This window comes from Phasianus colchicus, chromosome 2, assembly GCF_987193195.1.
Source record: "Phasianus colchicus chromosome 2, bPhaCol1.hap1.1, whole genome shotgun sequence".
NCBI classification, from domain to species: Eukaryota; Metazoa; Chordata; class Aves; order Galliformes; family Phasianidae; genus Phasianus; species Phasianus colchicus.
Window position 1 is genome coordinate 63243264 of NC_143437.1, and position 16285 is coordinate 63259548.

General features: G+C 46.3%; 1 protein-coding gene across 4 annotated transcripts; it reads right to left on the minus strand.

Annotated features, from left to right (window-relative positions):
• Positions 1–259: 259 nt before the first annotated feature.
• VGLL2 (vestigial like family member 2) lies at positions 260–6105 on the minus strand. 4 transcript variants are annotated; one of them, XM_090135857.1, is made up of 5 exons: positions 5932–6105; positions 4024–4315; positions 2309–2806; positions 2088–2146; positions 1386–1487 (listed from the first exon to the last, which is right to left on the minus strand). In XM_090135857.1, the coding sequence occupies exons 1-5, from the start codon at positions 6010–6012 to the stop codon at positions 1404–1406; spliced, it is 1014 nt and encodes a 337-aa protein (XP_089991983.1). In that variant the 5' UTR covers positions 6013–6105; the 3' UTR covers positions 1386–1403. The 4 variants fall into 4 exon arrangements, with proteins under 4 accessions (XP_089991982.1, XP_089991981.1, XP_089991983.1 ...); XM_090135856.1 differs by lacking the exons at positions 1386–1487; positions 2088–2146 and adding an exon at positions 260–1326; XM_090135855.1 differs by lacking the exon at positions 2088–2146 and having other exon boundaries at positions 1362–1487.
• Positions 6106–16285: the final 10180 nt, after the last annotated feature.

Genomic DNA, 16285 nt, shown 5'->3' on the forward strand with positions numbered 1-16285 from the left:
CAGAGTGCAAAATATAGTCCCCTCTTCTATCAACTTTATGAAGAAACACCTCTTACTAGGGGGTCCACCCTTTCTGCAGCCTATTCTACAGAGACACCCTATGCTAAAAGGCAGCATTGCCACAACGTTGCATATTCTTGTCTTTTGTATTTATCACCATATTTTCTACTCATTAAGAATATATTTTCAACTGCTAGGATTTCTAGTTAGCTTTAATGCAGACTAGTAAAATAACTCATTCCATCCACACTACAGGTATTTATTTTCTCCTTTTTCATCCTGAAGTTTCTAATCTGCCTCATTTCTCTTTTTCAATTTTAATTCCCTATAAAAGCACGCGGGGTGAAAGAAGAAATACCTTTAATGCAGCTTTCCTACTGTTAAATAGATATCTTATTCCCCCTTTCAAACCAAAACAAGACAATTATTAAAGTGACAAAATGACAGCAACAAGTAGACAAAGGGAAGCATTAGAGGCAACCCAGACCTATTGTCCCATATGTGCTTTTCCTTCTGGTGTTCCCTTAAAGGCCATCAGGTTGAGGGTGAGCAGTTTTTCCTGGGTTTCCTCTCCCCCCTTCTGTAAGAGGGTTTTGTTTTCACCATACTATGCTTCTTGTAAAAAAAAAAAAAAAGAAAAGAAAACAAACAACCATTACATATTCAATGCAAATGTTATGTCAAATTCTGACAAGTGCCACCTTGGTTTCCATATTTCTGGAGTTTGAACAGTTGTCCGTGGAACAGCTGCACTTCTGTAAGCCCAAGGCAGGTGGCCCAAGCTAGACGCTTGCCACTCATAACCACAATGCTGAAAACTCCGACTAGCTCCTCAGTAGTCCAAAAATGTTAGTGAGTTTCTTCTCCTTTTACTTTTCTGCAATGTAAAGTAAGAATCCAGTTCAAAACTGCTAAATAGTTTTTCCCATGTTGAAATCAAGAAATAATTTTCACTGAATAAAAAAATATTCACACCACTGAAATAATCATGATTTCCTCTGTCCCTTGTAAGAAGGCCAGTGGTTTTGCATCACTATTTGTGATGTCATTTGACTCTTTTAAAATAGTCCAACTGCAGTTCTGTGCAGGCTGTGGAGTTTGTTTAAATAGTTCATGGTCTTTGGCTCTCCTCTCTCAACAGAAGGGTTTTCCTCTCCAAAATAAGTCTAAAGGTTCATCCTTGCAAAGCCAGGTTGTTTAAAGTCCCGTTGTCTGTCCCCAAGCTGCAGGGCCATGGTAGGCTTGGAAAAGGGCAAGGGGGTCTGGGAGGCTCTGAGTCAGCTCGTCAGCTCAGAAGGGATCCACCACAGAAGGAGTAACGCCGAGCTGCAAACCAAGACCAGAAGCTGTTACAAACTGACCCGACTTCAGCTCTGAATGCCACCATGCCTAGAGGCAGAGATCTACAGGGGAGAGCCAGGGGAGGAAGAGTGAAGGACAGCTCTAAAACCAGTACAGATCCTTGCTTTTGTCCTGAGGCTGCAAACCTGAGAACGGAGACAAGAAAAAAGGGAAGAAGAAAAAATAGGTACAAGCATTTAAGGAAAGAGAAAGACAAACTCCATTTCTGCCACATGAGATCAGAGGCTCAGCTGAAGCCTGGGCTCCCCAGGGCTAGAAGAAAGCAATGAAGCAAGAAGAGCCCCGGCTGCAGTGAGGACAGGCACATGTCTCTTTCTAACCTGAAGTGAGGCTGCTGGTGACTGCTGTCACCAGGCTTCATCATGAGGAACCCAAGCAGCCAAGCAGGCTTTCCTTGTCTCCACAGACATAGCCCGATGAGCTGGCACTGCTGGCCATGACTCTGTCCCCTCTGCAGCACCACTACAGGCATGCAGCCCTACATCCCAGCACCTGGCCAGGGGCAGGCCACCAGCACCAGCCTCCCTGGTCACAGGGATAGCTGTTGCCCTTACATGCTCAGCAGATACAATAGCATTTTTTGAAAACTGGGAGAAAAAAAGTAAGCAGAGGAAACTGTTTAGAAAGCTGCAGAAGTTCACAGAGCTGTGGGACTGCCCTGTGGCCGCAGCCCTCAGGGCTCCATCAGGCTTCCAGCACAGAGCAAGGCCCAAAGCAAGCAGTACCTCAGAGTGTGTCTTGGGAGCCAGAAATGTGGAGTGGGTGACACATTGCCCTTGCTTGCCTGGCCAAGGAATGCAAAGAAGGACACGCAGTATGGGTTGGGAGCTCACACACCCATATGTTTCCTTTAGCTGCCCTCTACAGAGCCCTCCCCTCCCACCACCTCAGGACAGGGGTAGCCCTGAGCTGGCGGGATCCCGAGGGGCCAGGGACCTCTCTTCACCTGCGTCCACGTTGAGGCCGAGGCTCTGTGCCACATCTCCCGCCGCATTGGGGAAGGGTCCCGGTGTTGTCCAGGCAGCAGCAGGGCCCGCCTCGCCCTTGCCCAGCTCGCAGGGTGGGCTGACCGGTGTGGGTACGGCGGCGGGGGTGAGACGGTGGGGGCGGACGGAGGCGGTGGGCACCAGCAGGGAGCCATAGCGAGGGTCAAAATGAGGGCCGTAAACCTCGTGCATGGCTGTGGGGCGGGGGTAGGCCGTGCTCTGCGTCCCGAGGTAGGGATGGTGGTGGTGGTGGTGGTGGGCGTGATGCCAGGCCTCAGGACCACCCTGGTGCAGGTGGCCATGCAGGGAGGCTGGGGCATAGGGGTCCGCGGTGGTGAAGGGCAGCTCGCTGTGGGCAGCCAGGGGGCTGCTAAGGGTGACGGGGACCGAGGAGGGCTGGTAGGTGCTGTTCCAGAAGGATGGAGGGAAGCTGCGCTGGCTCATCGGGAAGGAGCCATCTAGATGCAGAGAGAAAGGAAAGGCGGATGAGCACTCTCAGTCCTGGCATCTGACTCCCTAGGGCTTCTCTTCACTCTCATGCTGTGGTTATCTTCCAAACAACCACCAAACACACAAAAAACACATAAAACTGCTCCCCAGCAGCCCTCCCCAGCCCAGTCATCCAGCACAATTAGCCCAGGGCTGGAGCAATTTGCTCCAGGCTAGGCTTCTCTTAGTACTTCTTTAGGGAAAAGATTGTTATCTAAGGTGAGAGAAACACCTTTTTCTCTCAATTTGGAAACTGTCAGACCATTAGGAAGCACAGCAATTGTCGAGGTTGGATTTCTCTCTCTCTCTCTCTTTTTTTTTTTTTTTTTTTTTTGTACTAATCTCCCTCTTGAAACATTTACGCTGCTCAACACCTTAGAAGATGCCAAACACTGCCAGGAAAGCATCTGCTTCCTCAGTGTAGTTTCAAAGTAGTCAGGAACAGCATGAGCTGTGCAATCAGCTTTAATATGCTAAATCTATGTGAGGGTGTTTCCCTGTCTATTGCACTGGTCTTTTTCTTGTTTCCTGGGGCTCTTGTTAGCAAGTTTGGGAAGCATTCTGCAGCTCTTTGAGGATTGACAGTGCAAAGGATAAGGACCTCGTGCTTTTCTTGCCCAGTGTGAAGTGGAATAGAGGTAACTAATAGTGCAGAAGTAGATGCTATGCATTATTGATTGTGAACAGACAGTGTTGCCGATACAACAGGGAGGTATGTCAGCTCTGCACCTTCTGGTATTGCTCAGGAGAAAGGGAAGCAGTTCCTGAGGAGCTAAGAAATCTTTCAGCTTTCAGTGCTGAGCATCTTCCACTTATGAAATACTTTAACCAATATTTAATTCTTAGAAAACTGATGGGAATTCCAGGAGAGAGTGAGCAATCAGCTCTCAGTTGGGCACTGGCAGGTGAGGGATGGTCCCAGGAGCTGCTCTACAGCAGTGCCTGAGGTCAGATATTCCCTGCCACTCCAGGTACCCCATGAGACTATAAGGTGTAAAATTGGTGGGTATAGGTACAAAAGATTCATGCCTGCGTCCACTTCTCCTATTGCTCCCACCCTTGCTCATCACAGCCCCAGACTCAAAGCCAAGGGAACGGGGGATTCCTGCCGTGCATCCTAGCCCTGCACCTCCACGCTCCCTGCACTCGCGGGACCCCAGCACTCGCACCCCTTCTCGGTGCTCACCCCGCCAGGAGCCGGAGTTCCGAGCCGCCTTGGCGCTGCCGAGAGAGAAGCTGCTGGGCTGGCTGAGCGCCCGGCTGAAGTGCTCGTCCACCACGGCGCTGATGTCCCCCTGGAAGTAGGTGAAGAGGACGCACCGGGAGCTGATGTACTCAGCCTCGGGGGGCCTCTCCTTCTCGGGGCTGCACTCTTCCTCCTTGATGCTGGCGGCGGCGTGGCTGGAGAAGGAGCTGCTCGCGCCGGCGCTGCTGCCGCTCTCCGGGGCTTCTTGCATTTTGGAGTACAAGGCGAGTTTCTGGAAGGAGAGAGAGAAGAGGGAGGACGGGAAACGGAGCAACGAGGCGCGCTGGCCCCCGTCCCGGCCCTCCGTCCCCGTGCCAGGCGGGATGCAGCGCCCGGGCCCGCTCGGAGTTCCATGCGGGAGCTGCGGTCCTGCCGCACCCCCGGGGCACCCGAGCCTGGAAGTGCCGGGCGGGACGGGCACTGCCGGGAGCGGGGTGACGCGCGGGACTCAGCTCCCAGCACGAAGTTCAGCACGCAGAAGGCGCTTTGCGGGCCGGATCCCGGCACCGGGGGAAAGGCAGAAGAGTGACCTACAAAACAAAGCGGAAAACGGGAGGAAGGGGGAAAAAAATCAAAGCCTGTCCGCTTCAAACATGTCTCGGGGCAGAAAGCATTTCTCTTGCCAGCGGGAAGCCTCAGGTATTTCCTACAGGATTACACAATTTTTACTGGATCCCGTCGGGAGAAATAAAGAGCGCCGGGCGCTCAGATGTTTCCCGAGGTCTCTCTGCCCGCAGCCGCCGGGAGTTCCTTAAGATGAGCGGGGGGACGGCGGGCCGGAACGGGCCGGAGGAAGAACGAGGGCCAGGCGGCCGGGAGCCCTGGATCGAGCCGCGCGGGATATTTAATAACGTCGCTCCGTGACTGCCGCCTTTCCACTTGGCTGCCGGCTCAGCCATTGAGCTAATAATTAGCCCCCTAAATAATGTCACCCGCGTGCGGACGGGCGGGGGGGGGGGGCAAGGTGGGGGAAGACATCATCTGCTATTTGTAACAGGTATGCCGGCCTCGATGCCAGGGCTGGAGGTGTCCCGTGAGCCGTCACGCCGGGGCTGCGCGGAGAGGGAGCGGAGCGGAGCGGAGCGTGACCGCCCGCCCCCAACCCCGCACGTCTGGGGCTGCCGCCCGCCCGCGGCCCGGGGCTCTTCCGCCTCTACCGCTCCTTTTTTTCGTTTGCTGGGGAAATCCGCTTTCCTATTCCGAAGCGGTAAGGGGAGAAAAAAATAATTAATTAAAAAAAAAAAAAAAAAAGGAAGGAAGGAAGAAAAATACTTCCAAAGAAACACGGGAAGATGAGAGGTGCGGCAGGTGCTGCCGAGGGAACAGGAACGCGGGGCTCAGCATACAGCTCGGGCTGCACACGCACAGGCATCCCCTTACGCGTGTCTCCAGGGCAGCCCGCGGGGTCCCGCCGCCGAGCGGGGCTGGAGTGGGAGCATCCCGGTAACCCCGTGAAGAGTGGTGCACTGCTTCTCCCACGGCGGCGGCCGGAAAGCACCCCGGACAGCCCTCCCTGGCCCTTCCCGGTAACCCTCTGCAACCCGGTTGCATCGCTGCCCGCAGTCGTCGAGCTCGGATGGAGCCCGGTCCAGGATAGGGGAAAAAAAAAAAAAAAGGGAAAAAAATCCCTTAAAAGGCATATCGGATCTGAAGTCCGGTTTTCTCCCGCAGTCCCGGCAGTACGTACCGTGCCGAGCCCCGCACCAGGGTGGGATGCAGCCCCTCTTCGCTCACCATCGCAGACTCCGGCTCTTCTCCCCCACCCCCCACCCCTTCTCCTTTTGCCTTTTTCCTTTTGGTGAGGCTCGGGGGCCACCCTCCCGTTGCCACCCCTCCCACCCCACGTACCTGCGGGTAGGGGCTGTAGGCTGCGGCGAAGTACGGCTGGGGAGGACCATACACTTGGTACATAACATCCAGACAGCTCATGGCTGTCCGCGGCCGCTAATTCGTTTTTCGGTCATCAACTCGCGTTCTGCAGAGCGGAGCAGTGCTCGGCGGGAGGGAGGATCCCGGGGGTTAAGAGGCACGGCTCACTGTGGGAGGAGTGATTAAGGGGTGAGACCGCTCCGCGCTGAAGTCCCCCGGCTCTGCCTCCCCCCCACGCAGCTCGGCTCCCCTCCCGGCGCCCGCAACCGTGCTGCGTCTCTGCGGGACGGGGGGACTCAAACCAGGGCAGGGAGGGGAGATCCCCCTGCAGCCGCCGCTCGTTCCTGCCCTTTCCTTTCCACTCGCCGTGCCGGGGCGGGTTTCCCCGGACGAAGCGGGGACCGTCCTGCAGGGAAGGTAATGCCCCCAAACCCAGCGTGCTCCTGGGAGCGCTGCCACCAGAGCCCCGGGATCAGCCAAAGCTGGAGAAAAATTATCTCAACGGGAGGAACCTCCCTAGAAACGTAGGATGAGAAATGCCGGGAATGAATGAGGATGCATGTGCACAGTTCCTGTAGTAAAAACAACCTGTCGGGAAGGTAAAGCGGCTTATTTCACTGCTTTCCGGTGAGCGCACGCACACGGACAGGTGAACGCATCCCAACGCACCTTCGACGGTGGTGTGCAAGAGAACTCGGTGTGTAACACGGGGATGGAGGCTCTCATGTCGATGCCAGCCCCTGAAGCATCTATAGCATGGCTCACAGTGACTGAGGAAAGGGGCCCGACCGAACTTAGTTTTAGTGCTTTTGAAATGAAGACAAAAATACGGGGCAAAAATGAAAGAACCAAGCCCCTTGGTTATCAAAAAATATGGGGGAAAACTGAAAAGAATGAGCACTTTGAATTTTGAAGGCCTGGAATTCTTTCATTACATTTTAGAAGAAAATCTTTATAATTAAAAAGATTTGCATTTGTCTCTGCTTTGTTAATCAAAAATCTAATTTTTATAATCCAGATTCTAGGAACTGTTGTGAATGCTCATCCTTTACAAAAAAAAAAAAAAAAAAAAAAAGTATTTCAGTGCCTAAGGAGCATAAATTTTTGTTGTTGTTGTTGTTGTTGTTGTTTGTTTGTTTGTTTTCTTCACCAGGTGCAGAAAATTCATAATTCAAATATTTTTTCCTTCCTCTTCTAAATTCAGTCAATTTGTTTTCTGTACTGCAGTGCAACTCAGAGCCCTGGCTGCACGGCTCAGCCCCAGCACTGCTTCCCGTGCTGCCAACCCAAACGAACTGTATGCTCATAGCTGGGATGGGAACAAGGGGAAGGACTGTAGGTACCAGGCCTTAAAAAAGAAATGTATCTAACACTGTATGGTTTCACTTCTCCTGTTCAGGAAGCAAATAGCCACAGTAGTGGGAAGGACTCGCCCCATGGCTGGCATCCAAAAGGCTGCGCTCAGTGGAGGAATGCACCAGCTTCCTGCAGCAGGAACCTGAGGGACCTCACTGGGACCACAAGGCCCCTCTCCCAGCCTGGTGTCCCCACCAGGGAGTGTCCCCATCTCCAGAAGGCTGGGGCCCGTCTCAAAAGTATCAGCCTGCTGGGTGACACATTTACAAGTGAGTACACTTGGAACACGTGCTCTGAAAGCACAGCACATTTCCCTGCTGGTTGCACAAGCTCTTCTCCAGTGACTGTGTGCAATAGCAAAGGTAACACCTGGCTCTCGCCACCGCTGAGCATGTGCTTCGTGCATGGAGAAAAAAGCAAAGTGCAGCAGCAACATGCGACTGTTTGCAACAGTGTGGCAGAGTCCAGGCTGCGTCCCCTGGAGAATCATTCCCGGAGGGCTGAATTGAGGGGGTTTGCCTCACCCCCAAGTACATGTTACTGGAAGTGGCGCTGATGAGGCCTGGTGTGTACACAGCTTCTTTTGTAACAGCTATTTGACTGTAAAACTGCCTTACTTAAGACACGAGCAAACTGTTGTACTTCGAGGCAGAGCAGTGTGAGCATTCATGAAAAAGTGTCGGCATTGCTTTAGCACTCTCTGAAATCAGTCTCCATATAGGAAATTATCCTGGAATTTTTGGATCAATATTATATTCAATAATGATCTCACTGCTTAAGTATAATTATATATAAATGGTTTTTCTTGGTCCTAACTAAAGGACTTTAGGTGAGTTGACTCACATAAGGAACAACAAAGGCTTGAAATAAAACCATCTGAGTTATCCTAGAGAGAAAATAATGATAGCAAGGAGAGAAAGAACATTTTTAGAAAGGATATGGGTTAGAGCTGGCTATGGACCATTGAAGCACTGACATGGGCCTTGGCCTGTGTTTGTAGACAGGTAATGTTTCACAGCAGTAATGTGAAAAGGAAATCTTTTTTTGTAGCTTCTTGCTATGGCTGAAGAATGGTGGGCTCTGACAAACAGCGAGTCACAGAACCTTGCAACATGCCTTGGGCACATTCCTATAACACAATTCAAAGTTATCTTCTAATCAAGCTGTAATCTTTCACAAAAGAACGGGGCATTAATGTGAACAGTTCTCTGGACAAGCAAACACCCCATCAAACAAAGCATTAACATTCAGAAAGACAAAAAAGGCAAGGGAAATGTGACAGGACTGACAGCATGTGCAGCTCACCATCCCTGTGAATGCTGCATCCAGCACCACATCCTATGCACAGCGGTCTGCTTAGCCAACATACAATCCAGAACTTAAACATTTATTGGCCAGTAGAGATCCTTCTGGTTTTGAATCGGCCCAAATGGATTTCTCATGCTGTAGATAATACACTTTTTCAGAAGCTCAGGGAAACTAATGTTGACTCCAGAGAGGCACATTCTGCCAACTGGGAGAGACCGTGGGCTGCATGGGGAATTCTGCCCCTGCCTCAGCAGTTTATCGCTGTGCTGAACAGCCTTCCGTGCTTCCCACTTCCACTTGGAGCAGATCTGGCTGCAGCTTCCAGCTGTTGCTTCATGTAATGCCTTACTGCACGTAGCTGAAGTGTCCTTTCAGATGTAATATTTTGTGAAACCGTTTTTATTCCACATTTTTTTTTTTTTTTTCCTGAGAGAAGACACAGATACAGCTCCTTGATTTTCTGCAGACTTTCTATACCTTTTTTTCTTGTACTCTGTACAATTTTTCAACAATGATTTTAAAATTTTGAAATAAGAATTCATTACTACTTTTAATACCTCTCTTGCCAGAGGTGTGTATGAAGTAAAGTATCTTTTTAGCAACTTCTGTTTATGCTTGAGGATTGCATCTATTTGTTTGTTTGTTGCCACAACAGAATTTTAAAGACAAGGAGTGCACAATTTCCTGCATTCCCACTGGGAGCTTTATGTATTTTCACTATTAGGAGTCCAAACTATGGACTACATTGTGATGAAGACAGATGGTAGGGGGTTATTTCTTTTGAGCTGTCATATAGCTGACTGAGACTGCATGCAACCAACTCAATGCTTTGGCGATGCCATGCAATCATATGACACCTGCTCGTGCTGCCCATAGTGTCATTCTTTCCAGGACCCTTTCCACTGCCCACCTGCTGTGTTCCTAGATGTGCAGCACTGCTACTGGCTCCATTCACATGCTGCTTGCTTGAAAGTGCCCACTGGCTCACCAGCAGGCTCAGGTCTTTCCATATATCCCTTTTCCCATCTTACTCACCAGCCTTCCTGCCAGTACCTTACATACAAAATTTAGTGGTGAGATTTTATATCAATTTTTAAATTGTCCATAAGCATCTTGAACAGTTCACAAACTATCAGTTCACAAACTATCTAATACAAATACTCCTATATAATAATAAAGATTTTCTGCTGCTCCAGTTTTATGTATTTTTGTCCATTTTCTCTGCGTTTCATTTTTGTGTGTAATGTTTCCTCTATGAGGCATTAACTTTGGTTTCAACAGGCTTCCCTTTTCTGTGCTCTTATTTTATTCTCAAATGTCTGAAGGGTTCAGTGCATACCTAACTTTAAGTTGGAAATATGATTGGTGGGCTTTCAGTGGTGAAAGCTGGCTGAAATGAATGAAGTTCAACATCTCCATTTTTGTTTCTTATTCTTGTAGTCCCCGCTCTCAGTCTTCCTAAAAGCTCTCTGTTTCTTCTTAGGACATGGCAACTGCTACCATGGTTTTCCCAGACATGTTTCTGAGATGCAGTCCCTGGGTCCATATAGGTGAAGATTTCAGGCTCAGAAATTGCTGGTTTGATTGCATTAATGGGCACTGAATTCATGAAGCTTACAGATTAAAATCAGCATGATAAGGACGTGTATCACTAATCTTCTCTTCTCCACTGTCTTGAGGAACTCAGTTTTGTTTTTGCATTTAATTTTCAATCTCAAAACATTTTGTCATTAATTTTGATCTTTCTTTGAAGGAGTGTTTTTTTCCTCTTTTCTTTCCCCTCCCTCCCCACCCTCCTTCCCTGTTGCTCTCTGAACTGACTGCTGGCTGTTTTTTCATTACATGCACAGCTACTACTGGGTAACGGTTTGTATAATGCGTCTGCTCCAGCAACGTGTTCTGCAGCAGCTGGAGCTCATGCAGTGATTTCCCCTCACTGATGCATTTCAAGGAGCTGCAGTGGGCCGGGTCCGCATCTGGTGTATGTCACTCACTCCTCTGGCCCAATCCTCTCTGCCCATCAGCCCGTGGCATCACCTGTCCCTGCTCTGCTGATTGTAGCAGATGAAGAGATCATTGTGCAGGGCTGGAAGGGAAGCCTAGAGCTGTCATGAGGGAATAGATTAACATGTGTGAGAAGACACTGGGCACATTGAACGTGGGGCTTGCTTTCACAAGGCTCATTGAAGCTTTTTAATGAACTGGTATGAGAATAGGCTTGGTCTGATCCTCAGAGGCAGAGGTAGCAGCTTTTGCGATGCGTGTACCTCAGCACATTGGGATCTGAGCTGCATCACTGCATGCTTCTGCTTCATGGGCACAGAACCACCCAAGTCACCCAGCCACCAAACTGAGCTTGTTCCAAGATGCATTCATCAAGATGTTCTATTAGTATTTTTTTATGTTTAAATATAATACATAAAATGCATATTTCCTTATCTGCGCTCATGACAAAGAGACAGTATCAGGCAGAATGTTCCCTATAAATGTTTCCCAATCACAAAATAACATTTTTTTTTCCTGGTTTGTTATGCATATTTTCATTACTAAGTCGTGAAAGTAGGAACAGGCAGTGCTCAAGCCCCATTGAAATTGCTTAAGCACAGACTTATTAACACAACATATCCACTTAACTCCTTTGCAGTAACCATACTCTGTGATTTTGATGGCATGCAGTCATACATCTGCAGGTTTTGCTTTGAAAAAAAAAAAAAAAAAAAAAAGGAAAAGGAAAAAAGTGTTATAATGAGAAGACCTTACTTTCTATAAATGTTTTCATTTTAGGAATGTTTTCCTTTTCACCTTTGCAGATAAAGATTCAGATAGAGGGAGGTAGGTGGCAGAGAAAGACTGCAGCTTGAGAAAGTGACTGACTAGATGCAAGGAAACAAGAAGACTCCCAGATTCTTAGCTGAGCATAAACAGGTAATGTATGTGCTTTTATTTTTGTCTGCTCTGACTTTTATATCATAAAGACAGTGCAAAGCTAGGATGGGAAAAAGAAAGATTCCCATTTGCTTCCATGATTAAGTCTCTCATGAGTGAGACCATCAGTTGTTCAGAACAGGCAACACTTGTACTGGAGGGGCTCACTGGTTCACTTCAATTTTCTTCAATGTGTATTTAGCTAAGCCTCGAGAAAATGTCACTGGGAAAATGTCAAGAATATTTTTTTAAACAAAATAAGTGTAAAGGAGTAAAAAAAAATTCTCAGCAAAATACTGGAGGTGGAGCCATGGTACAGGGAATTGTGTTCTCATCTCCTGGAATTGCCCCAAATAATGTAGCTCCTGGATTGAGTGCAGATAGGTGTGATTTCAGAAGATGAAAAATATCCTAACTTTCTTAAACTGAGAAAAATCCTTATTTTAATATTTTTATGGCTATATGTAATGAATTTCTTAATCCTAATGGTTGCAAAAGATTATCCCATCCTTAGAAGTATACTTGGAATAGGAAAGAGAGAGGAAGACAGTAAGAAATGGAGATACTGTCACAGCAGATATGCACCCAGCCCACATGAGGGAAAGTGGGATGAGACAAAATAAAACATAATTTGATTTTTTTTTAGTAATACCTATTATTGAAGCCCAACCCAGTGGAAGCAGCATATTGTAGCCCAACCGGAGGCTGTGCCATAATTTTTTGTTTGTACAAATGTGGATTTATCTCACTTAATAAGGAAACATAAGAAAATAACATGCAAGGTATTATTTATAATGAGTAATGATGTACCAGATATATAGCTTGTGCCCCATGCCCCTGCTTGTACAAAAAATAATAATTGTAGAACAAGGACAAAATTGTAAACCTCAAAAAATATCTGTTGCACATCAGCAGAGGGAAATGTGCATACCAGGTTTCATGTGCTGGGATGATTACACAGTTATTCCAGTTTGGGAAATCTTTTAAAAGTCCTGGTATAAGCTGGTAAGAGCCAAATGCACAGGATAACGTACTTCGAGTTTCTGCTTCACAAGAAATGAATAGGCAGAGCTTTGTTTAGGCTCAGAATTCAACATTACTTTTTGGCAAGTCTTTGAAGAAATTTTTTGTAATTCACAAACAGTTCACTGACTGGGTAGAAAGATGGCATAGTGTAGAGGAGAGCATGAATTCTGAACTATTTATGTGTCCATGGTTGTTGAGATAATACAACTGCTGCATTAGATAAACTGGCTTGCCCTCCATTATGGCATTTTTTTTTTGTTACATTCTTGGTCATGGGGAGCAATTCTACAATTGACACAGCTCTTGTCCTGATGTGTCCCTCTATCCCCAGAGATGACATTACTGTGGGAGGAGCTGCTCCACAATGCAGGGATGCCCTACAGGGCAGCTGGTAGCAGAAGAAATGGGGTGGTTTCCAGAGAAATCAGAAATGAGCAAGAAAAAGCTGTTGGCAAATGTCTGCCATCAGCTCCACACTTGAGAGGAAGAGCAGGAGCCCCAGGAATCTCCTTCCTTTCCCGCATACCCTGTGCTGCGTTCCAGCCTTCTGCACACCCGAGGACAGAAGCATGTCTTTCAGTATGCCATGTCTTTCCAGCATGTGTGTGCCAAGCCATACTTCAGTCTCTCGCCTTCCAGCACCATGCAAACTCCACAGTCCTCACATTCCCGCAGCACTGCACACCCCACTCCTACCTCTTGCAGTCAGGAGCACAGCTTGCTGACATGCTCCAGGGAAAACCTAGAGCAGATTAAGGGGTACTGTGCACCTTTATAAATGAACATCTCCTCATGCTCTTCACCAGAGATTCAGAAGTTGGCCACAAATCTTTTTTCATGTTACATTTGTGCATTAACCTGACAGTGTCACCCCGTAAAATAGAGCAGTGTTCACGTGTTCAGCACTACTCAGTTTGCCTTATACTGGGACTTCTCCTAAGCTCTCTAAAAAATGCACACTTTTCCTTCATTCCCAGCAGCATCCTAAGAGACTGCCACATGACACCATTCTACGCTTCTGTTATTTGAGAAAAGTAAGATGACTCCCACTTCATGAATTGTATCAGTGTTAATCTCCTAAATCAGTGATGCTGCCTCACGGCTTTTACATAGATGAGAGAAGCCTGGCACAAGGGTAAAATAAACTTTCCAAAGGGCATTCAGAGCATCCCAAGACTGCATGTTTTCATCCAAGTAGTCACATGTGCTTTGGTCAGAACTGTGCTTTCTTCTGCATTTAGGCAATTGCATGGTGCTGAATTGACTCTAGATTCAAAAAACAGCGAGGAGAAAAAAATACTATATATTATCATTAATTTAGTAGAAAGGCAACTATTTCTAAGCCAATCTGCTTTTTTTCTTCAGCAGTGTTTCTTTGTATTCACCAGCCATTTTTCTATTCTCAAGATATAAATCAGTTTTAAATTTCTCTGCCAATACAGAGTGAATCCTTTTGCTTTTCAGAGAGAATAAAAATTATTTATAATGTATGTGAAAACATACACACACACAAAAAGCATTGTCTTTCACATTGAAGAGCACCAAATGTACTGGAAGTTGTAGGTTACATGTCTGCTAAATTGTTTCCACTAAGATTATTTACCTACTTATTTGTCTACCTATCTAAAGATCTGCCTGTCTATTTACCTTCCTAACTATCTGCCTAACTTCTTGTCTACCTAATAGCCTATTATACTAATATTCTTAAAATGGTCAAATACTTAAGACAATTTGAAAGGAATTTCATGGAAATTCAGTGCCACTTAATACCTAGAAGTCCAGCCTTCAGATCAAGAATGTCTGACAGGAGAACTCCTAAACCAGTGGTTGTAAAGAGCACTTTGGCTTCCCAGAGTTTAGTAGATTCATCAATAAGATTCAGATTCAACTCCAGTTTATTGTCTTTTAGAGACCTATTTCCAGTCTGCTGTTGTATTCTGTAAAAACAGTTGGCCCAACACATAACTATTGATTTCCCACAGCCCTACTGTGCTTTACATTTTTCTGTTTCCCTCCTCTCTCCTTTTTTTTTTTTTTTTTTAAATTTTCAATAATTGCAAAATTATATCCTTTGGGAACATTAACATCTTTAAAAATCCTGGTACAGATCAGTTAGTGTTCAGCTATATAATATACACTACAGACGATGACAATTTAATTTTCCAGTGTTTGATTATTTTGTGACTGCATTCTCTGATGTTACTGTCATCTGGTTCTTGTTCTGTTGTCATGGGAGGAATGTTCACCTTATACCCCACTCTGTCAGAGTCCTCCTGTCTTTATGGTGAGATCTTACTGTGTGTATATCTTCAACAGCCACCCTCCATTGATCTGGTTTGGATTGGGACATTTTCCTTTAAACTTGCATCCTCATATCAGCTCTGTCAGTGTAAGCAGCATTTCCAGTGGGGATGGCCAGCTGGCTGTTGCAGCCTTCCTTGATGCTTTGATCTGTAAGCCTTCCCAGGGCAGGCACTGTTGATGTGCAAAAAATGCACCTTCCTCCTGCACTGGGGTTTCCCTCTTCACCTGCTTGCTAACCTAGAGAGAACAACAGACGGATAAACAAGAAAATGGATTGCTATAAGTGAGGCCTTTAGGAAGGGGAAAAGAAGGTGTAGAGGAAGAACAGAAATTTTCTGAAGCATGCTAAATGATTACTGCCACTACAGGCAACAGCAAGTGCAGCGAGACTGAGCCTGCAGAAATATTTGTTATAAACACAGCTCTTTCCAAATACTATTTTCTTGGTTAATTTACATGCATTGGCCGTTTTCTACTGAACAGTTTACATAAATACATGTACTTTTGGCTTTACTGATTAAATGGAGTTTGTGACTTCTCAGAAAGGAGAACTTCTCACTGGTCACTTGGGATGTGCTCCCAGATAAATACATTCCGGTATAATGTGACAAATGTACAGTGAGTAGAATTGTTTATTGTGAAGAAGATAGTAAAAGTGGTTAAAAAGTCTATGCATATATACATATACAAATATACATGCACACATACACATATATACATACATTTAACGTATATATACACACATCATTTTTCACTCTCTGGCAATCGTAATGAAAGTTTGGAGATTAAAATTATGAACAATAAATTGTTCACTAGAAATGACCGAAAATTGGAAGAAGGACCCTTTCCTTGGAAAAAAAAAATGCAACATCTAATTGAAGAACTGGCTCAGCATAAAGCATGTAGCCAGGCAAGTAATTGGTGCTTCTCTGAAATCAGACCAGAAACGGATCCTTCCTAGAGGTCATAGAAAGAACCTTTTCCCAGAGATCCTCTGTAAAAGGCTGCTTCCTCCCTCACTGTAGGAGCTCCTTTACCATGTACCCCAGGTTAATAAATGGTTACTGGAGACACTGGCCAAACATATGGGAAAAACAAACAAACAAACAAACAAACAAACAAAACCAAAAAAACAGCATTCATATATCCACATTTGGTATCACAACTGCCCATACTGTGGAGGAATGCTGATTTCTGTTTTCTGTAGATCAAATGCTCACATCACCAAAAATGCACTCTCAAATCTACCGTGAGAATCCACAGTGACTGAGGCTCAGAATATTTCCAGTTCTGTGGGTAGTCTGGACTTTAAGATGTTATTAAACTATATAATTTTTTGTTTCTTTTCCCCGAATATTTGCCTACTTCTTTAGCTGGTTAGAATGTTCCAATTTTTCCCAGGGCCAAATTTTTG